Raw genomic sequence first — 20991 nt, forward strand, 5'->3', positions numbered from 1 at the left:
ACCGCAGCTCCTTGCTAATGACAGCTCAGGGACCATGGCACAGGATGGGTTTGGTGGGTCCCAGATCTGGCCCTTGGCACAAACCCATCACCCAGCCCTACATTCACTGGGAGAAGGGCAGGGGGAAACCTCCTCTCTCAAAAACAGGCATCACTCTCTCCATTCTGGTGTCCGGCCACCAGCAAGTGCCACCTTGTCACACAAACCTGTGGCTCCACCACCCAGCCCACGCAGCCCCATGCACGACACCCCACAGCATCACACGCCAAACCCAAGCATGCCAGGAGCTGCCCAAAAAGCACCTGGGCAGCGCTGCCCTGTGCTGGACTCCGCGCTGCCCGCGGCGCTCGGCGGGGACAGTCCCGTGTCCCGCTGCGGCCCCTGCCAGCACGCAGGGAGGGCTGGGGGCTCGCGGGCAGCCAGCTGGACACCGTCTGGGGCCGCCAGATTCCTTGGGCTTCCTGGCAGCAGCTGAAGGGGCCGTGGCGAGAGCATGTCAGGAAGCTGGAGTAAACAAGGTCGTGCTGCAGAGCGGGGTCCGGCCAGGCCAGCGCCGTTCCCAAGCTCCCCGGGAGGCGTCGGGGAGGGCTGGGGCAGCCAGGGCCGGGCGCCGCGTCCCCCGCCACCACCCACACTCCACAGTGGCATCTGGGGACAGGAGAGCTTTGTCCAGCCACCCACACGGGGCCAGCGGCTCGCGGGGCTCCCATGCCAACAAACTCCCCCCGGCTGCAGCTGCCGGCGCCCCCATGCACCCCAAAGCGCTGGGCAAGGCGGGTTCAGCAGCTGACGGGGTTTTCCTGCTGTCCCACCGGGAGCAAGGACCCCGACTCACCGCTCCGCGGAGCCCCCTCCCCACGCCCCGGCCATTCCCACTGCGCTGCTGGGACAGCGGGTCCCTCCGCCCAGCCCCACACGGAGAGCCGCCCCGGTGCTCGGTGTCCCCGGTGCCCCCAGCCCATCCACACTCACCTCCGCTCCTGCAGCCCGTCCCGGCTCCGCTGCCCCAGCCGTCCCGCCCCGGTGCCGGCCCCGTCCCGCCCCGCAGGCCCGGGGGCGGGGGGACGGGCCGACCGGCCCCTGCACAGCCCCGGAGCCTCAGCCAGGTCCTTTCCCAACAGGCTTTATTTGATTACAGACGCGGATCTCCGGGTACACTGGAATGTGCTCTATCCCTAGGCCAGGAGCGCACAGGGTTACAAAAAGGGGGGCATCTCGGCTCGGTGTAAATGTCACCATTCAACAAATTTAAGGAAAAAAAAAAGCTCCTTGGGTGCCTGAACTAACCTCGACTCCATCTTAAAATCGTACGGACAAGCAACTCCTGAACACGACCGAGTTAATTAACAGGATTTGTCACCTACCCGGCCAGGGAAGGGCCCATCTCCTGGCCCATCTCCCTCGGTGCTGCTGACGGGAGAGGCTGCAAACTGCCTTGGCAGAGGAGCCGCGGGGAGCGGGACGGGCTCTGGGGAGTACAGTACACGTTTTTAGGGCGTTCTCAGGAGCTCGGCAGCAGCAGAGCTCGCTGGTGGCCAGCGAAGCCCTTAGAGACGAGCCCTGAGCCCCAGGGTGAGAGGAGCTTGGAGGGAGCTCGGGTCTGCGCGGCGCGGGAGGAAGAACAGCTCTGGGACAGCACACACCGCAGCAGCGCTGCCCGCGCTCGCGTCAGCAGGTCTGCAAACCAGCGCTTCCTTCTCCTGCGTCCCCAAGAGCTGAGAAAACACCCGTTTGGGGCAGGTGCCCACGCACAGGCTGAGTAACCATCTCCATAACTGCTCGCACCACAGCAGGCAAAGCCTTCAGCCTCCCCACACACTCAAAGGGCCGCACAAAGGACATACAGCTGGTTCTAACCTCATTAAACTGCCCCCAAACCTGGCCCAAGATCAGCTGCGCAGACAGCGAGCCCGCGCACAGGACAGGCGCTCCGCACGCTCGCCCTGTGCCGCAGGGTCACTGTGCCGCGGTGACAGCGGGAACCGTGCGGGGCCGAGGGAGCAAAGCCCGAGTCCCTCCTCCCACCCCCCGCCTTTGAAACCGCGTCCAGCCGCTCTGCGTTCACCCGGGGAAGGGGCCGGAGCAGCCGGTGCCCCCGCGCACCGGATCGTAATGCCAACAGAAACCAGAGCTGAAGCCCGAGGATAAATTAAACTGGCAGCACCAAGAAGGGGACAGCGTGCGACGCTTCCAAAAGGACGAGAACGATGTCTGGTGGGCTCTGGGCCCAAGCTCTGGTCGTCTTCGCGGAGCAGGGGATGTGTCGAACCCGGTTCTCTGTGGAGATCTTGCTTTTCTGACGGCTGGTCAAAATCTGCCAAAGGAATTTGTGGCCTTTCCCCCCAGAGCATGGCGATTCTCTGCCACAAGTGTCTGTGACGCGGGGACGCTGCACTCGGCAGACAGAGCCACGCGTCGGAGCAGAGAGGGGGCTGCAGCCTTCCCCACGTTCAGAATAAACTTCAGCCTCTTTTTTTTTTCTTTTTGTTAATTTAAAAATTTCTTCCTTTGTGATTCCCCACGGCTGGCGTTACAGGATTTCATACTTGTCCACCAGGAAGGTGGTTTCGGTGGAAAACCTCACAGGGCTGTTCCCGTCTACCTGGGTCACTTTGGTAACCTGCAGAGACAACAGGCAGAGTTAGTTCGGCACCGTCCGACGCCACGGCGGCCATGACGACAGAACCGACCCAGTGCTCCCATCCGTACCTGGATGTTACAGTAGTTCTTTTTGGAGACGAAGGAGACGTGCACCGGGAAGAAGTCGTTTGGCTGCCCCGTTATGTTGAACTCCAGGCTGCCGCTCTTGTTTTTGGCATCTATCACTGGCAGGCACCACTCGAGGAGGTTTCTCCGGCCGTCGTGGCGATACTCACCGTCAATCTCCCCAATCACCGGGGCGCCGACACCAGACCTAGAGCAACGAGAAGCCACAAGAGCTTCACTGCGCTGAGCTAAGGCAAAGCAGAGCAGGGAAGGAGCTGGCGGGACCCAAGCTGGCACTCGTTAGTGCTGCCTGGACGAGGACCGGTACTCACGGCAAGGGGATGGTGATGATCACGTCGTTCAGCTCCAGGCTCTCCTCCTGCAACTCGTACTCGATGTTGACATCGCAACTGTTCCCGCTCTCCGAGGGCCAGCAGTTAACTGTGGGCACAGAAACCGCCTGCTGAGCTACACGGGTTTCCTGCACAGAGCTCCCAAAAGCCGACGCGCTTTGGGAAGCGCAGCAGAGTCATCCCCAAGACATCCGGAGTTTGAGAAAAGATTTTTGTCCGCTTCAAGGTGCCCCACTCCCGGTATCCCCGCTGCAAGATGAGCAGGGGGCTGCTCCACGCAGCCTGACGCGCGCTCGCACTCACTGGTGAGCGGGATGAAGGACTCCTCAGTGGTCTGCAGCCTCCACTTGAGCACGCCGACATCACTGTTGATGGGGAATGACTTCTCCGGGTTCTTCAGGCCGATCTGCGACTCTGCGGTGAACAGCTTCTTGTCCACGTTGGGGTGAGTCTGCAAGGGGAACACAGGCCCAGGCTTGTAACCACTGCACCAGGCTGCAGCAACGCGTGTCCTGCGCCGAGACCTACGCAACAACCGTATCAACTCTGAAAATCTCAAGGACTGTCCTCAAGACCCAGACTGGCCGTTTCTCTTGAAGAAAAAAAAACCTAATGATGCTGGGAGCACACCCTGAAACCACAAAAACACCACTTCCCTCAGCAACCGTAACGCATCTGTGCATCAGGAGCCAAACTTGATTTAAATATGGAGGAGGGAGCAAAGGAGCATATCGAAGCAGCACAATCTCCAGGGATCAAGCAGGGCACACCAACACAGAGGGAAGAACAGGAGGACGGAGCTCTAAGAACCTCCCACGCCACTGCTGCTGACTGCCACCAAAGGCTCCAGCTCCAGGAACTGTCTCAGAGGCAGCAGCGACAAGGACACAAGTGACCCTGTGAGGAAACGGCTTTCTAGACAATAAACTGATTCCTTCTTGGCACAGGAACCGAATTCTCGCGCTCCTGCTCAACAACTACAGCTCACACCATACAAACGAGCCCCAAGTGACACACCTGACACACCGGGCTGCTGCACAGCCCAGCTGAGCTCGGCCGGCACGCCAACGCGTTACCGCACAGATAAAGCGCCTGGGGCAGGACGGGAAGGGCACGACAGCCGATTTCTCAAGTGAACTTCAATCTCTCGAGTGTGAGCTGGCCCTGCATGCGCTGCAGCGACCACTCCCACTTCAGTGCGTTTGCTGAGAGGGCTGGGACAGGAACACAGCAAAAGCACGTTTGACAGCACGGACACAAACGGGCTTCACCTGCAGCTGCACGCCCCTCTTGTCTTCATTTTCTACGTGCAGGCGAATCCGGGCAAACTTCTCATCGGAAATGTGCAGCATGATCATGCCGTGCAGCTCCATGTTCTGCAGCCCTCCATCTCGGCCGCAAGTCAGGGAAATTTTCTCCTCTATTTTCATGTGCACACTAGACGGACAGAAAAAAAAAGGGTGTGTATCTCAAGTCCTCTGCTTGGCATCTCACAAATTAGCAATCGGCTCTTCGGCTGCTGTACTTTCCAAGATTTTGCCCACTAGCTTTAAAAATCAACAAGCTGAGCGAGCGCAGAAGACCCAAACAGCAGGAAAAAGGCCTGTTCTGACAACTAAAAAGGAAGCAACACGTGCGCCGCCAAGAGAGCTGCTCCCAGAGCAAGGGCAGTACCCACCTTTCCATGTTAACAGGAGGAGCGAGAACCTTGGCCGCCTCCGTTGAGCGCTTGCCTACAGCAGTCATGATGTTTTCTCCTTCTGACTTCAGCTTGTCCACGAAGTTGTCCACCTCCTTCCCCTTGGCGCCGAGTTTCAAGGCTTTACTAGGACCTGAAGGCCTAAACAAGAGGTACAAGAAACCCCAAGTCAGCTCACAGCGACAGATTCCTCCTCCCTCAGTTCTCTCAGCGCTGTAACCCCAGGATCCTGACCACGCAGCCTGTTTGCTCCCAACACACCCACCTGGCGGGCGCCGGTGCCACCTTGGGCTTCTCCGTTTCCACAATGGTCTCGGTGATCATGGTGGCCGCAGTGCTGCCGGCCATGGCCGAGCTGCCAAAGCCGCCGAACCCGGGTGCCTTTTTGCCCTGCCTCTCCGCGTCCCGCCTGGCCTGCTGCAGCTCCTTGGCTTTGCGGCGCATCTCGGCTTTTGCTTCGCGTTCCTGCGTCTGAAGGAAGAGACAAGAGGCCAACAGAGCTTCACTCTCAGTCTTGCTCTGCACAGGAACTAAACATGTTTGCTTATAAACCCTTTGCATGGAAAAACGCAACAAGAGATGGAGGCTTAATTTACAGAAACACTGAATAATTTTATGCCCCCTGTGAAGGCATAGGAACGCCGTTGCACAAAACCAGCAGCGTTTCCCAGACAGGGCAGCAGCCAGCCCGCTCACCTCTCGGACGGCCCGGAACACCTTCTCCTCGTGCGAGTCCATCTCGGTGAAGGTCCGAATTTGCGCCAGGTTGACATTCTCACGGTAGCCCAGGGCAACGATTTCATCGAAGGCAAAAATCAGGTCAAAGCAGTGCTCCGAGATCTCGTTCTCCTCCAGAGCCCGACAGTATTCGGGGATCTAGGCAGGGGAAAGCATTTTACAGGGGTATCCATAGACAGGCCTGTGCAAACGTTTTCTTTCTGCTGCTCCCAGACCTCGCAGCTGCGCTGGACCCTCCAGCAGAGCAGCGCTCCACTGAGCTGCTTCTCACAACTTTACGTTGCTGATAAGCAAAAAGATGAAGTTTTGCTGTCATTAGTTTTTCTACACTAAAATACTTACACAACCTCTTAGGTTAATTGTGACGCTAAGTCAGAGGACACTGAACACACTTTGAGGAAAGTGTGTTCCTGAATATCCTTCACTTGCATGAAAACCACTGGAGAAACTCGCTGCTCAGATAAAGTAGCACTGTACTTCTAACAGTCAAATACTCTAATGTCACCTTATTTTTAGAATAATCATGGGCATTGTCTCAAGAATACAGAGTATATTTAACGCTATAGTTACAACATCCCCCCTTTGGTCTCACTGGGTGAAACGTAATCAATGATTTTTCACACGTAATTCAAAAATACCACATAAGCTCCCAAGCTGACGCCCAGGTCAGGAAGGGGCTCTGGGAAACCAAGCTGCCGGGCGGCAGCAGCCAGCGCTTCAGCGCCGGGCTCCTCCTCAGGCCGCGCGCGAACCCAGCTGGGCACCGGCTCCTCACCACTCTGGAGAAGAGCCGGAGCGTCTCCAGGTCCTCCAGGATGTTGCTGTTCTTGGTGGTGATGAGCACCATGTAGAGCTTCTCCATGGGCTGGTAGACGTAGCGCACGCTCTCGGTCTCCACGAAGGTGTGCTGCTTGCCCGTGTTCATGAGCTTGGGGAAGGCGGCCAGCAGCCCCTCGATGCGGGTGCGCGTCATCTCCACGAACTGCCGCGACACGATGGCCTTGCCCGCCTTGGTGCACACGGCGGCTGCCAGCAGCACCTGCGGGCGAGCGCGGGCGGCTGAGGCCGCGTCCCACACCCCACGCGCCCCCGGAACGCTTCAGGGAGGCTCAGGGGTCCTGAGTTTTCGGTCACTGTGGCCCCAGTTGACAACTAAATGTGGGAACGTTGTAAAATCTGACACTTCTTCCCAACGCCACGTTTACAGTGAATAAACTATCGGCACGAGCATGAACCAGAGCCCGTGAATGGCTCCTCTGGGCATTTCAGCCATTGCGCCAGCGTTCCCCAGGCAGTACGGCGCCTGCCGGGCTGTGTTTCCTCGCCCCTGAGCACCGACCCGGCAGCTCACCCCCGGCTCCCGCAGCCCCGCGGCGGCTGCTCGCGGCTCGGGGCGCACGGGCCGCTCCCCGGCCCCGCCTCGGCGCGGTGTCCGGGACACCCGGCCCCGCCCGTTAACCCGCTGCAGCGGCGCCGTGCGCGGAGCCCCGGCCGCCCGGCGCCTCCCGCCCGGCCCCGGCCCCGGCCCAGCCCCGACCCGCGGATCCTGTTCCCGGCCCGGCCCCGCCAGGCCCGGAGAGCCGCGCCGCCTGCGCCCGGGCCCGCCCAGCGGGGAGCGCCGCGCCGGGCCGCGCCGGCCCCGCCGAGCCCCGCTCACCATGGCGGCGGCTCCGCTCCCGCTCGCTCCGCGGCCCTCGGCGACCCCACAAGATGGCGGCGCCGGAGCCACGTCCCCAGCCGGAAGCGGCGCCACGCACGGCGCGCGGGGCGGGGCCGGTGGCTCCGCCCTCCCGCCAGAGGGCGCGGCCGGGGGAGCGAGCGGGCGCGTTGCCATGGCGACGGCGGCGCGGCGGGCGGGGCGGCATGGCGGCGCGGCGGGCGCCGGAGGTGAGCGGGCCGCGGGGCGCCGGGCCGGGCCGGCCGGGCCGCGCTCACCGCGCCGCTCTCCGCAGCCCCGCCTGGTCGACAACCAGCCGTACGACGAGAGCCTGGATCTGCCGGAGGCCGAGGAGGCGGGCGGCGCGGCGGAGAGGCCCCGCTCGCCGCGGGCGGGGGGCGCGGGCCAGGCCCGGGGCTCCCGCCGGCCGGGGCTGCTCGGGGCGGGCGGCGGCACGGCCGAGCGCGGCAGCGACGAGGAGAGCGGCGGCGGCCCGGTGGGTGAGGCGGCCCGGCGGGTGGGGCGGGTGGGGCGGCCCGGCGGGTGGGGCGGGTGGGGCGGGTGAGGCGGGTGGGGCGGGTGGGGCGGGTGGGGCGGCCCGGTGGGTGAGGCGGCCCGGCGGGTGGGGCGGCCCGCGGGTGGGGCGGGTGGGGCGGGTGGGGCGGGTGGGGCGGGTGGGGCGGCCCGCGGGTGGGGCGGGTGGGGCGGCCCGCGGCCGGGGCGGCCGCCCCCTGACCCGGCCCCTGCGGCCAGGGGGATCCCCGCGCCCGCTCCGCGCCCCCGGACGAGGACGAGGACGATGACTCGGACGACGACTCGGAGGAGGACTCCTCGGAAAGCGACTCGGAGGACTCGCAGGAGCGCGGGGCCGCGCTGGACGGGTGAGCGGCGGCACCGGCGCCACTCGCGGTGCCACCTTCGCCTCTGCCCGAGCTGCCAGGAGCGAGCAGGAACATCTCAAACCCATCGTTGCTCTGATAATCCTCCTCCTCTCATGCTCTTCTCAACCCCAGAACCATTTCTAACCCCCCGATGTCCTAACGCGCCTCCGTGCCGATCCCGGCTTTGACATCCCCTGCGCCACCTTTACAACCCCGAGCACCTGCCCCTCGCTCCAGTGCCAGTTTTGGCCAGGATGCCCAGGGCAAAACGCGCCCCAATAGTGGTTCTCGTGGTTTTTTAAGGACTCACCGTGCAGCGTCTCTGCTTCCTCCGCAGTGGTCTCGCACAGCCGGGTCCCAGTTCCTGCTGCTACAGAACCCACCACACGTTAATCTTGTCCCACGTTTCTCTTCCTCTCTTTAGTGACTTTGATCTAGCAGACTACGACTACCTGCCTGTATCTTCTGAAATCAAAGAACTCTTTGAGTACATCAAGAGGTGAGCTGAGGGGGTTTTAGCCCACTCCTAGCTCTCCTTTGTGCCCGTTGCTGTGGGACGTTTTGCAGGACAGCGTGCAGTCACCCACGGCATGTCCTTGTTTTTTTTCCAGGTACACTCCCAAAACGATCGAGATTGAGCACAAACTGCAGCCTTTCATCCCAGACTATATTCCTGCGGTTGGAGACATCGACGCGTTCCTGAAGGTGCGACCGCTGCAGGCGCCGCTGTCGCTCTGCCCTGTACCCCAGCGGCGCGAGGGCCCTGGGGCTGCAGCGGCGGGTTTGGCCCGGTCTGCCCTTCTCTGCAGGTGCCGCGTCCCGACGGGAGGCCGGACAACCTGGGGCTGCTGGTGCTGGACGAGCCCTCGACCAAGCAGTCGGACCCCACCGTGCTGGCGCTGTGGCTGACGGAGAACTCCAAGCAACACAACGTCACCGTGAGTCGGCGCTCGCCGTGTGCCGGCTGCGGCACAAACGTTGCATTTTACTCTTCATTTTGTCTCTGCGACTGCAGTGCTACAGCACAAGTGGTAACTTGGCCTTGAGAGCAGAAAACTCTGACCTTATTCTTTAAGCTGCAGCTTTAAGCTGCAGTGGCTCCAAGCCTTGCTTCAGGCTGGTCTTGGTGCAGACTTTGGATCCGGTTCCTTCAGGTGAAGCTTTGTTTCCTTTTGGTGGTCAGGACCTGCTTTTACTCAGCGTTTTGTTTCCCAGCTGCTCTTCTCTCTGCAGAAATCGGTTGGCACAGTGCAACTAGGAAAGAGGAAACGCGTCGTTAATCGGGAGCGGACACAGGGTTCGCAAAAAAGCCCCAAAACAGCATGAGGTGCTCCCCGGTTTATCTTTCTGTTTTTAGCAGCAGATAAAAGTGAAGAGCTTGGAGAACGCAGAGAAGAACCCCAAAGCCATCGAGAGCTGGATCGAGAGCATCAATGAGCTGCACCGCTGCAAACCTCCCGCCACAGTACATTACAGCAGGTGAGCGCCGCGCCAGCTCTGCCCTATTAGCTCAGGTCCGCAGGAGCAAAGCCCCGGAGCACCAAGTAACACCATCAAAACCCCTTCTGGAGGGAGAAGAGAAGCTGATTTTTGGGGCAGGATGCTCTGTTTCCCTCTGCTCTCTTTCCTGATGCCAGCTGGGTTAGTTTCACAGCTGGCACACCGAGGCTTGTTTGGGGAAATCTGAATGTCCCATTTGCAGCGCGAACCTGTTTCGGTTGCCTGTGATCCCGAAGCTTATGCTTCTTTTCTTCCCTGGCAGGCCCATGCCCGACATCGAGACCCTCATGCAGGAATGGTCACCGGAGTTTGAGGAACTCTTGGGGAAGGTACGTTGTCCGAGCGGTGAGCAGTTCCCTCAGCGCGCGACAGAAGCGTCTCCGTGGAGCGGGGTCCCCGCTCGGCCGTGAGCTCCTTGCCCGCAGCCCCGGCAGGTTTGCTCCTGCTCACGTGTCTCCTTCGCTGAGACGGGGAGCAGCCCGGTGCCCGAATTCGCGGCCGCTGCCCTCAGGCTGGCGCGGGAGCGGCGCTGACGGCCCCGTCTGCTCCAGGTCAGCCTCCCGAGCGCGGAGATGAGCTGCGGCCTGGCCGAGTACGTCGACATGGTCTGCGGTAAGCGGGGACTGTGCCGCGGGCTGCAGCCGCGCAGGGCTGCGCCCGGACGCCCTCACGCTCCTGCTCTCACCCGCAGCCGTCCTGGACATCCCTGTGCACAAGGGCCGGATCCAGCCCCTGCACGTCCTCTTCTCGCTCTACTCTGAGTTCAAGAACTCGCAGGTGAGCGGCTCCGGGCAGGAGGAGCTCCGGGCAAAGCTGCTCTCCTGCGCCGGGCTTCCCGTAAAGGGCCGGTGGCCACGACAAAGGGCTCCAAAGAACATTTTCTGAGCTTTGCGTTGCCCCAGTGCCTCAGCACCACACAGGAGCCTCCAATGTGCCACAAGGCTGGGAGGCCGCGTTGTTTAACAGTCCATAAACCTAGAAGGCTTTTCCCACCGCCGTCAGGGTGACCGCAGAGCTCACATGGAGCAGACGTGCGCTCAGACACACGCCTGAGCTCTGATACACAACGGTCGTGTCTTTGCGCTAACGAGTCTCTCCCTGCAGCACTTCAAGCCGCTGGCCGATGGGGAGAAGGGCCGCAGCCCGCCGTCCAACCCTCCCGCGCCGCCGGCAGACGCGGAGCTGTTGAGCTTTGCCTGAAGCTTCACGTTAAACCCCCTGCTCCTGGATCAGCGTCCGCTGCTGGACACCGAGATCCGCGCAGAGCAGCCTGTGTGGCGACGCGCGCGGTTCAGCAGCCGCCCTGGGTTTGCAGACACTGCTGAGCTGTTCTGCATTCCTAGAGTAGGACTTCGCTCATCACAGTTATTACTGATAACGCTCTTTTTGACTTGTCCCTAAGCGGTTCTGCATTAAACCAGAATTCCCAACATCAGGGTCCCTGTGCTGCGGATGCTGCAGCGCGGAGGCCCCTCGAGCACATGGAACAAGTGCCACATGGGGCAGGAATGAATTCTGTGCTCAGACGCAGCGCTGGGCTCTGCCCACTCTGGGACCTCGACTCTCCTCTGCCCCTTTGCCCATTCTCAAGCTGCTGCCAAGGAGAAATAACTGGCACGGCACCACACGGACGCTTGAGTGTTGTTTATTGCTGTTGGGCAGCCCTGCGGCCCGTGCCGCGCTGCCGCCCGCACAGCTGCGCTGGGGCGGGGAGGAAAATCAATAGTCTCATTTGTAAAGTGCACGGGCTACATAAAAACATGCCTTGGCTGTTACTGCACAGCCCGAGGCTGGTGGGCGCCCGGCACCGCGGCTGCGCCTCTGCCAAGACGGGTACGTACCTGGGCCGGGCCGCCCCGGCTCGCGGGCGCCGCGCCTCACAGCCAGATCTCGTCGCTGCTCACACTGGGCACTTTGTAGATGCGCCCAGACGTGGGGAGCTGCACAAAACCTGCAGGGCAAAGAGAACGCGTGGCTGTCGCTCTGGGGCGGCCGCGGATGCTGGCGTCCCTGCCGCACAGCGTTTCAGGTCGCTCGCCCGCCTGGGCCCTCTCACCAAGCACCAGGGAGTCCTGCAGCCCCAGCCGCGCGCTCCGCTCTTCCCCAGCGCTGGCTCCCGCGTCCCCGGGGAAAGCTGTGCGGAAGGAAAGGGGCAACATCAGGACATGTGGCCCCGCAGGTCCCTCTGCGCCGGCACCTCGGGGTCTCACCTCTGGGCTCCAGCGCGACGTCATTGAGGCGCAGGTCGGGCGGCAGGGACCGGCTCTGCCGGGGCAGACACGTGTCCCGAGGGTGCTGGGAGCCGGAGCAGCGGCGCAGCGGGCTGCTCCCTCCCTCTGGCCCTGCACCTGGCACCGGCTTGGCGCGGCGGCACGCCAGCCCCGCGGCGCACGAGCCCAGGGTCACCAGGGCGCTCAGCGCCAGGGCTGCTCCCACGGCGACGCCCAGGAGGGGCAGCTCCACGCGGGCATCCAGCAGACCTGCGCGGGCAGCAGGGACCCTCAGCACCCTGCACGGGGCTCCTGCTCCGTGCCCGCCCCCCAGGACCTACCTGTGGGCAGGAGGGAGGCGGTGGTGACGCCCGCAGTGGTGACACCCACGGTGGTGACGCTCGTGGTGGTGACACCCACGCTGTTGGCAGCACTGACAGAGAAGTTGGCGGCCACGCTGCCGAGGTGCACGCGGAGAGAGTGGTTGGCCAGTCCCGGGTGGTGCGTGGTGCCCAGGAGGAGGAACTCGGAGGTGTTGGCCATCACTTGCCCGTCTGGGGCCACCCAGGTGATGCTGGCGGGCGGGTTGGCTCGCACCAGCACGAAGAGCAGCAGGAGGAGCCCGGTGCCCTCGGCCTCCTGGTAGCGGGCGTTTGCCTGCAGGATCTCTGGCTTATCTGAGCAACAAACGGGCAGTGAGACGGGTGGAGGGACGGGGGCGGCGCAGCCAGGAGCAGGATTTGTCTCCCCAGGAGCACGCGACAGCCACAGCTGCACAGGACCGGTGAGATGCTGTCCTGCTCCGGCTGTGAGGGACACGGGTCAAAGTTCTGCTCAGAGCCCCACGCGCCCTCCCCGCGCCTCTGGCCGGTGCCGCAGACCTTACACTGCACGTCGAGGAGGACGGAGGCGTCGCGCTTCTCCCCAGAGGCCACGTCCATCAGGGAGCAGCTGAGCTGGCGGTCGCTGCGCCGGGCAGTGAGGGTGATGGTGCTGGTGGCATCGGTGGCCGAATAGTTCGCCTCCTGCCTCTGGCCGTCGAGGTACCACAGAAGCGCGGCACCGGCGGCCGGCCGGGGGGCCCGGCAGGTGAAGCTGCGGCTCTCGCCCTCCCGCAGAGTGCACAGCGCCAGCGCCTGCCCGTCGATGGTGGGGCCCGGCTCCCCCAGCCCTGCCGAGAGCCCGCGGCGGGTCAGGGCTGCAGCAGGTGCTGCTGCCACAGCTGCGTGCCAGACCCCACCGCAGCCTCACCTGCCGAGCAGAGCGCCGGGAGGCTGAGCAGCAGCAGCTGGCGGGCAAGGGCAGCCCTCGGGCAGCCCCCGGGACACCCCATGGCACAGCACCGCGCTCGGTGCTACGAGAGAGGCAGCTGGAGCCGGGACACGGTGCTGTCCCCACACGGGGCCCCTGGCGTCCCGGCAGGCAGCAGGGCCGGAGGATGCAGCATCGCCGCTGCCGCATCCAGCCCGGCCGCAGTGCGGCTCTGCACGGGGCCCGGCACGCGGGGCTGTGCGTGCGGCGCAGGGGCGGGCCCGGCACGGCCGCGAGCATCCCTGGCCCCGCAGCCGCCATCCCCGAGCAGGCCGGTGACGCGTGCAGCCGCGGTGGGTCAGTCCCGCCACCCTGGCGGCCCCGAGCGTGGCCAGAGACCCCCGGACAGGGCGGGGATGGACATCCCTGTGCCCGCACCTCCCCTCCTCAGCTCCGCACCCTGCTCAGCCCGCGGCCCGCGCGCACGCGGGAATCGCGCCGTAACCAGAGAAATGCTGCAAGCAGAGCCCGAGCACCAGGGACACAGGGAGGTTTATTGGGGGTGGAGCAGAGCCCAGACAAAGCCAAAGTGCTTCCGTGCTCCCCGTCCCCCGCACGCCAGCCGGCGTCTGCCCGTCCCCCGCGCGCCTCACTCGCTGCCGGTGCCGCTGGGGTTGCGCAGCCGCCCCAGCATCTGGCCGAGCATCTGGTTGCAGAGCGCGGAGTAGGGGTTGAGCAGCACCAGCTGCCGCCGGGCGAAGGGGCTGCCCAGCCGCGCCGCCTGCTCCCAGTCGCGCCGGGCGTCCTCCTGGCGCCCTTGCAGCCGGTGGATCAGCCCGCGCTGCACGAAGCTCTGGCAGGCGGCGCGGCCGCGGCCCCGGCTCAGGCGAATGGCCGTGTCCAGGTCCCGTAGGGCTCCTGGCCGGGACAGAGGGGTCAGGGGGGTCAGGGTACTGAGGGGGGTTGCGGGCCCACCCCTGACCCAACCGCCGCGGCGCCGCTCACCTGCCACGTCCCCGCAGAGCCGCAGGGCCTGTGCGCGGTTGTTGTAGCCCGAGGCGCGCTCAGGCAGCAGCCGGATGGCCTCACCAAACCGCTCCAGCGCCACGCTCACGTCCCCCGACTCGGCGGCGGAAACCCCCTGCAGCTCCAGGTCCCGGGCCTGCTCCAGCAGCGCCGGCACGAACGGCTCCTCTGCAGCGGCACGAAGAGGAGCCCGTGGCCACACCGCGACCCCCGGGAGCGGAGCCCCCTCCCCTGCCCGCGTGTCCCGACACCCGCGCGGCACCACCTCACCTTCGTCCTCCTGCGTGTCCTGGTCCGGCGCGGGGACGTCCCCGAGCGGGCTGTCGGGGTTGAGGATGGCGCGCAGCACGGCCCTGTCGTTCGCCGTGGCCATGGTGGCCCCTGCGCCGCGACCCCGCGGCCGCGCTGGTTAATGTTCACCGGCCCGTCCCCGCCCACGGCTCCCCAAGGTGACCCCGACGCCCACCGCGCTGCCCCGGCGTCCCCCACGTCCCCCGGCTCCGGGGGACACGGGAAGCAGCTTCTCACCCTGAAGAAGCAGCCAAGAGCAACCCTCTGCAGCAATAAACTTGACATGTTTATTAATTAAACTATCACTTAAATAAAAAAAAGTGCATAGAAAATAAACATGTTTAAAAACTCCTTTGTTTTTTTTGTGTTTTTTCTTTTTTTTACAACTATTTACACGTTTTTACATTCAGTCTCTGCGGAGCTTTCAGCATTTGTTGAACGGTTGAGTATTTCCTTCTTCTGTGACAGGAGTCAATTAACACTGATGCACTTAGACACGGTTCCTCTTTTTTTTAAAAAAACAACAACCAGAAGCTTGGAAGAACACAAGAAAAAAAGAAGAGATTTGTTATACATGATAAGTTGTCAAGAAATGCATTTCTAGAGCAAAACCTTGCCTTGCTGAGCTTTTTTTTTTTCCTTTTTTTTTTTTTTGAAACAATTACTCACCTACCTGTATTTACTAAAGAGACTGTAAAGTTCAATAAAAGAAACACCACAAGTATAGTTGTCGGTTGAAAGACGAAGCGACTGCACCTCGTAAGGAGACCAGAAAGCACAGAGCGCGCTGCTCGCCCCGCGCGGGCGGCTCCGGCGCCCAGGACCGGGCGAGGGAGCGGGAGGAACCGAGCGGGGGGACGGAGGGGCCGGGGCCGAGCCCCCCGGCCGGCGGAGCGGCGGGAACACAATCCTTAGCTATAGTGGTAGAGAAGTAAAAGCCGTGGACCGATACTGAACGAGGCTGCATTACACGGTGCGTCACTACATTAGTTCCTATATATATCGTATTTATAGCTATAAAACCCTTGCGAGTGGAGCAGTAGTACGGGGTGAGTGGCATGATTCTGCACAACAACCGTCTCGCCCAAGAACCTGGTATTGCTTGGAAACGAAAGGAAACCAGACAGAAAAGATACCCAGCCCTTTGCAATGACCCGCTTTTCCTTTAGAAAACAACACGTCGCTTTGTACAAAGAAAAATAAACGCCCTAAGGTTCCTTTTTTTTTTTTCAGTATTTTCAGATACCATGATCTGCGTCAGTCCTTATAAAATATACATTCATGCGCGGGGACGCGCGCCCCACGGCCCCCGGCCCCGCCGCGGCCCCCCGGGTGCGGACAGTGTCAGCGGCCGCGGCCATAGCAGCAAAGCGGACAGACGGCCGGACCGCGGGCCGGGCCGGGCTCCTCCCGCGGCGGGGACGCGGCTCCACGCGCCACGGGGAGCGCGGCGCTGGGACGCCGGGGCAGCGCCGGGGCCGGGGGCCGAGCTCGGCGCGCGGGGCGCCGCGGGGTATGTGCGTTCCCAAACTGTCAGTGCATCAAGTCAGTAACAAACGCGGCGGCGCCTGGACGCGTCTGCCAACGGTTGTTGCCGGGGGTCGCCGCGCAGTGCAATAACGAGAGGAAAGCGGGCGCCCCGACCCCCGTGCCGCGCGTCCTCCCCGGCTCAGGGTGCGGGTTCGGCTGCCCCACGCGAGCCCGGGGGAGCCAAAAGCAGCGCCCGGGACGGGCTCCGTGCCGGTTCTCCTCCCGCGGCGCGGGCAGGACGCGGGCAGCCCCTCCGACACAGCCAAACGCCGCCCCGCTGGGCAGCTCCCCCTCCCGCCCCCATCCTGACGGGTACACAAAGTTTAAGGTCCAGCCAAACCTCCCGGAAACAGTTACTGAAGTCAAAAAGGCAGAACGAGAGTTAAAAAAAACAAAACACCCAAAGGAAAACCAAACCAAAAATAAAGTGTACCCCCTCTCTGGAGAAAGGACCAGACTGTCCAGCCAGGTATTTCCTATAACCGTCCTATGAAAATAAAAAAAACATTAAAAAGAGATTCTCTTAAATTAGGATAATACCACTGTTTAAAAAGCCTCGTCATAAGTGCTTTCCCCTATGAAGTGCTTCTCATAGAAAAATATACAAAATATATTTACATTTATAAAACCTTAAATACTAAACTGTAAACAGAACCGAGTAAAACCCAACGTCGCCGCGTGTCAGGTGGGGGCTGCTCTGCTGCGCCTGCGCGGGGCCGGGGCAGCGGGGGAGGGTCCGCGCCCCCCCGCCGGGTCCAACCCGCTGTGCGCTTCCTACGCGCTCCTGGCCGCGCGGCTCCTCTGCCCTCCCTGCGCTCGCTAATAGTGTTTTGCAGACACGAGGAGCCGCAGGCGCGCTGGCCGGAGGGGCCGCCCCTCTCCCGGGAGGAAAGCTGGCTGACCACGGCTACCGAACCTCTGCCACGGCCCTCGCGCCACGAGAACCCCGCGGCCAGTGCTCTGCGCCGCGGGACGGAGGGACAGGACCTGCCGCTGCTCCCGCACGCCCGGCTGACCGCCCCTGCCCCCTCGTCAGCCCCGCGCCAAGAAACAAACACTGGGGAAACGAGAACGGTGAAAACCATCACACCGGGATCTCCTGCGGGGCCCAAGCCTTCGGCGAGGGGAAGCGTGCGAGACACGGAGATGTGGCCTCTGACAGAGAACCGGCTGCCAGCCTGTCCCCGAGCCCAGCCCGTCCCTGCTGCCACCTCCCGTCCCCTCCGCACGGCCGGGGGGATGCACTCGAGCTTTGCTCGCCCCTGTCCCCCCGGGCTCGCCCACAGCCGAGGGAAGTTCTAGTTTAAAAACTTCCTGCACTTCTTGGCGCCGCAGTTACAGGGCAGCTTGTTGCTGGCATCCTCGATGGGGAACTTGTAGTCGTAGGTGAGCTCCTCCCCACGGTAGATCTTGCGCATGGCGAAGATGACGATGTGCTTCTGGCCGTCGATGTTGATGACGCGGGAGTAGCAGTTGGGCTCGCAGGAGTGGTTGATGAAGCGCGCCGCGTTCCCGTGCATGGTGGCGTCCACCACCTCCGAGTCGTCGATGCGGAACATGTAGCAGCCGATGCCCTGCGCGGGAGGGCGGGAGGAGCCGCCGGTCAGGGAGGCACTCGACACCACCACAGGGCAACCCTTCGGACACTTCGCACCCTCTCTTCACTCGCCTTCCTAAGCTCAGCCTTGAATCAGTTCATCCCCCGGCTCTTTGCAACGCTAAGCGTGGACTGAGACCCTTCCCAGCCCACAGAAGATAAGAAGCGCCTCTAGAGCTCCAGCAAGAACGAAAATATCCCCAGAAGTCTGTAATCCCAACTCGTGGTGTTCCATCACCCGGCCTAAGCCTGTCCTACCTTCACAGCCACTGCCCAGTCCTGCCCCCGTCTGTAAGAGCTTCTGCAAAAGCCCACGACTCACCTTGCTGTCGTAGTATTTCTCCCGTTTGTCAGTGAGGATGGAGCGAATGACATTGCCTGAATATTCGATCACCATCTCACCTGCATCGATGTTCCTTTTGCAGAACAGCCCCCTGCCGTGGATGGGAGACCTGGAAAAGGCAAGCGAACCTTTCAAACGACACGAGCAAAACTCAGCAGCACAGGATTGCCAACCGTGCAGAAAACTTCATTACACAGCTCCATATAACATAATGCCAACAAGAACAGTACTAGATCTCTCCTGCCCACTTTTCTCCTCCGTTTTGCTGTCTGATTTCATTGAAGGTTGCACGTTTTTACCTTCCTCTGCCCCAGAGGAAAACGCACCTGTAGACACCAACTGCCTCCTTGGAGGTCTTCTTCAAGTGTCGGAAGCGCATGGGCATCGGCAGATCCATACTGGTCGCCCTCCTAGAATAGAGAGACCCTTCTTTGAGAGCCCATGCCATAGATTACATGGGATATTTCCTAAGACAGAATAATTTAGACGCGGTGACACTGCAGCCTACTGAGAACACAATCAAAATTAATTTAGTGTTCTTATATGTGTACATAAAATGTCATTTCCCCTCTGTTCTGCTCAAATTCTCCTCAGGCTGACATGAGCAAGGAGAAGAAGATTCAGAGGCAGACTGGTTGGGCGGTCACCTCCAGCATCTCAAAGATCGTAACTAAGCCTGATCAGCTCGTTTTAGCGCCACAGCATTATCTTCCCCAGTGAACAACTAAACCCTGCTGCATACCGGGCTGATTTCAGCTGCACTTCTTCCTCTTCCTCGTCATTTGGGTTGTATTCGGGTGGCTGTCGGTGTTTAGAAGCCAAGAAGTTAAACATATCAAATGCAGACTTCCTGCGATTTAAAGAGAGAAAAGAAGTCTGCTTTACTGACTGCAAATAAACACGGGGTTGTCGCACAGTTTGAAGTGTTCACTGCTTTCCACATTCCCCAGCCTCCCATGCCTCCGGGTAACACCACAGTCTCTGAGCACTGCAAATAAAACCACTGGCCAGGAACCTTCGTTAAACAAAGCAACTGCCAATAAAGCGGCCCAGAAAAATGTGCAAACTGGGAAGATGCAATATAACCTATTTACATGCCAAAGTTGCTAATGTTCCTTTTCAACTGAGAGCTTTAGAGCTGCAGAGAGTTATTAACGGAGCAAAGGGGCCGTTAACCCAGCGCTTGCCTCAGGTGCACTTCAGCCCGCGCGGAGCCGTGCGGGTTCAGCGGGGGCTCGTTGGCCTCCTCCGGCTTGTGGAACCGGAACTTGTAGTTGTGGCAGTGCTTCGCGCCGTACAGCTGCTCGATCAGGAACACGACGGTGTCGTGGATGATCCCCAGCATCCGCAAACCGTTCACACCTGGAACACGGAACACAGCACGACAAACGTGAACTAACGGCCAGCGCAGACTTGGAGCGGGAGGAAACTGCAGCGTGCGAAATACAAATCCTGTGCCGATTTTCACAGAATTAGCTGCCTCCTTCCCCACAAGAGTTTCCAGTCCCTTCACGGATAGACGCTGTCCTCCACAAAGCAGCCAGCAGCTGAGCTGACACCGTGCGCGCCCGTTACCTGCGAAGGACAGCTGCTTCAGGCGCGCGTTGGAACGGGCCTCCTGCACCTTGTCCGTCAGCGACTTCCAGGCATCTGCAGTCACACAAACAGAGGACACGGTGAGCGAGGATCGGGGTGCCCAGGGCTGCCAAAGCGGCTGCCCCCTGTGCCGCTTGCTCTGCCAAACCTTGTCGGGCTTGCACTGAAACCACACAGTGCTGGCAGAGTCCTGTGCCCCTGGGCAGGACACTGTTCGCCAACAAAATGCCCACATTGACATGAGCTAACTGGAGGATGTGAAGTTTGCACCCTTTCATGGGCCATAAACCCAGATCCTCAGATCAAATGGCTTCCATCCTCTCCAAAATTCAGTTTGGCACAAAGGGAAGTGTCTCCAGCAACTGGTCTGGATGAAAACCACAGTTCTGATCCACACTGACTATTTCTTGACAAAAATGGTTCAACATCATCGGTCAATTGATAAAACAGAATCGGACAATGACTAAAAAAAACCAACCACCAGATCGTCAATGTAATCCAGACACTGCTAGGAACCAGGACTGCTCTAGGGCCGCAAATCAGGAGGGTTTGTGGTGTGGGTTTTATTTGTTTCTTTTAGATCCATAAAAAAAGCAACTAACAGATCAAACCAGGACAACTCAAACCGCACTGTTCTCACCTTCAATGCTTTCTGCGCAGATCTGAAAACCATCGTCACTAGAGATCTCAAAAACCAAACCTTTCTTTGGTTTCTTCTCACCAAGACACTCTTTCCTCTTTTGCTCTTGCTGAAGCCAAAACATGAGTGGGGAGCTGAAAGTGCTCTCCTCTTCCTCGAGAGCTTTTGAGCCTGGAAAAGAGAGAAGCACAAAGATGGAAACTGGGTAGAATAGTGTTTTTTCCACAACTGAAAATTACTTACTAACTTGCTTTTTGACCAGTAAATCTGTCCTAGGAAAAACTCTAGACAGAGTTGTAGCAAGAGCGTGAAATCTCAAGTGCTGAAATCTGCACAAACTAAAAATAGGCAACTATTTGTGCAAGATCTATGAATAGCAAACAAACCTTTCCTCCTTGCAAAGCAAGAGCAACTGCAAGCTCTGGGAGCTTTCCTGAGAGAGCCAGACACACAAACATCAAAACCTCAAGGTGCTAATTACCTGGCCCTGGAGAAGCCCAAGACTCGGTGCTTTTGAAGCAGCGACATACCTGCACTTTCCTGCTCATGTGCCGGGTTCTGCGGTGACTGAGGCTCTGGCAGGCCCGCCGTTTGCCTTGGGAGGGAACAGGAAGAAAACGCTTACCAACCTCCCTCCTTTTGTCACCAGCCCTGAACACTCACCTACACAATCTGAGACCCAGACAGAGGTACAAGAACCCTTTTCCAGATCAAATGCTCTAACAGCAGCTCAATTGGAAACAGACAGGTAAAATTATTCTACTCAGCAGCATCTATTTTTGAGGCATTGATCAGCCTGTGGGTAGCAGCGCGTACGATCCCCCAAAGCTGTACGAGGAGGCTCGTTCTCGGCAGGCAGCAAAGCTTCCCAGGGCTACAGGCAACGCAATTTAAAACACGGCTCCATATCCCAACTGCCTGTGAACCCAGACTGAAAGTTCCCAAGATATTCAAATTAGCAAAGCAAGACTTC

At 60.7% G+C, this 20991-nt stretch overlaps 5 protein-coding genes across 8 annotated transcripts in view; 1 reads left to right on the forward strand and 4 right to left on the reverse strand.

Moving 5' to 3' along the window:
* Window positions 1-1107: 1107 nt before the first annotated feature.
* ARCN1 (archain 1) lies at window positions 1108-7260 on the reverse strand. Its single transcript, XM_082070354.1, has 10 exons — window positions 7154-7260; window positions 6272-6535; window positions 5455-5634; window positions 5024-5229; window positions 4738-4899; window positions 4331-4496; window positions 3363-3510; window positions 3039-3147; window positions 2710-2914; window positions 1108-2620 (listed from the first exon to the last, which is right to left on the reverse strand). Exons 1-10 carry the CDS (start codon window positions 7154-7156, stop codon window positions 2531-2533), a joined length of 1533 nt encoding a protein of 510 aa, XP_081926480.1. The 5' UTR covers window positions 7157-7260; the 3' UTR covers window positions 1108-2530.
* Window positions 7261-7328: 68 nt separating this feature from the next.
* IFT46 (intraflagellar transport 46) lies at window positions 7329-10971 on the forward strand (the record flags this gene model as incomplete). The annotated part of the gene is given in 12 exon segments (XM_082070553.1): window positions 7329-7348; window positions 7350-7383; window positions 7449-7649; window positions 7907-8034; window positions 8459-8533; window positions 8646-8739; window positions 8844-8972; window positions 9392-9513; window positions 9797-9863; window positions 10086-10146; window positions 10226-10311; window positions 10639-10971. Coding segments are annotated over 12 exon segments (1113 nt in total). The 3' UTR covers window positions 10735-10971.
* Window positions 10972-11411: 440 nt separating this feature from the next.
* TMEM25 (transmembrane protein 25) lies at window positions 11412-13077 on the reverse strand (the record flags this gene model as incomplete). Its single annotated transcript, XM_082070399.1, has 6 exons — window positions 11412-11485; window positions 11591-11668; window positions 11745-12014; window positions 12131-12421; window positions 12631-12915; window positions 12996-13077. 6 exons carry the CDS (start codon window positions 13075-13077, stop codon window positions 11412-11414), a joined length of 1080 nt encoding a protein of 359 aa, XP_081926525.1.
* Window positions 13078-13548: 471 nt separating this feature from the next.
* Window positions 13549-14394, reverse strand: TTC36 (tetratricopeptide repeat domain 36; the record flags this gene model as incomplete). Its single annotated transcript, XM_082070484.1, has 3 exons — window positions 13549-13913; window positions 14001-14189; window positions 14292-14394. The coding sequence occupies 3 exons, from the start codon at window positions 14392-14394 to the stop codon at window positions 13645-13647; spliced, it is 561 nt and encodes a 186-aa protein (XP_081926610.1). The 3' UTR covers window positions 13549-13644.
* A 183-nt stretch (window positions 14395-14577) lies between these two features.
* The window catches only part of KMT2A (lysine methyltransferase 2A), a gene marked incomplete at its 5' end in the record, with an annotated part of 36788 nt that continues 30374 nt past the window's right edge, over window positions 14578-20991 (reverse strand). For 2 of the 4 annotated variants that reach the window (XM_082070485.1, XM_082070486.1), the window contains 8 exons: window positions 14578-17416; window positions 17762-17891; window positions 18109-18192; window positions 18525-18632; window positions 18970-19144; window positions 19358-19432; window positions 20019-20189; window positions 20549-20613. In XM_082070485.1, the coding sequence (XP_081926611.1) occupies window positions 17141-17416; window positions 17762-17891; window positions 18109-18192; window positions 18525-18632; window positions 18970-19144; window positions 19358-19432; window positions 20019-20189; window positions 20549-20613 (1084 nt within the window). In that variant the 3' untranslated portion in view covers window positions 14578-17140. Of the gene's footprint in view, window positions 17417-17761; window positions 17892-18108; window positions 18193-18524; window positions 18633-18969; window positions 19145-19357; window positions 19433-19969; window positions 20190-20548; window positions 20614-20991 lie in introns of those variants that run through there. The other 2 variants (XR_014185845.1, XM_082070487.1) reach the window with 2 other exon arrangements.

The sequence above is a fragment of the Streptopelia decaocto genome (assembly GCF_964273445.1).
Source record: "Streptopelia decaocto genome assembly, chromosome: 21".
Classification (NCBI taxonomy): Eukaryota; Metazoa; Chordata; class Aves; order Columbiformes; family Columbidae; genus Streptopelia; species Streptopelia decaocto.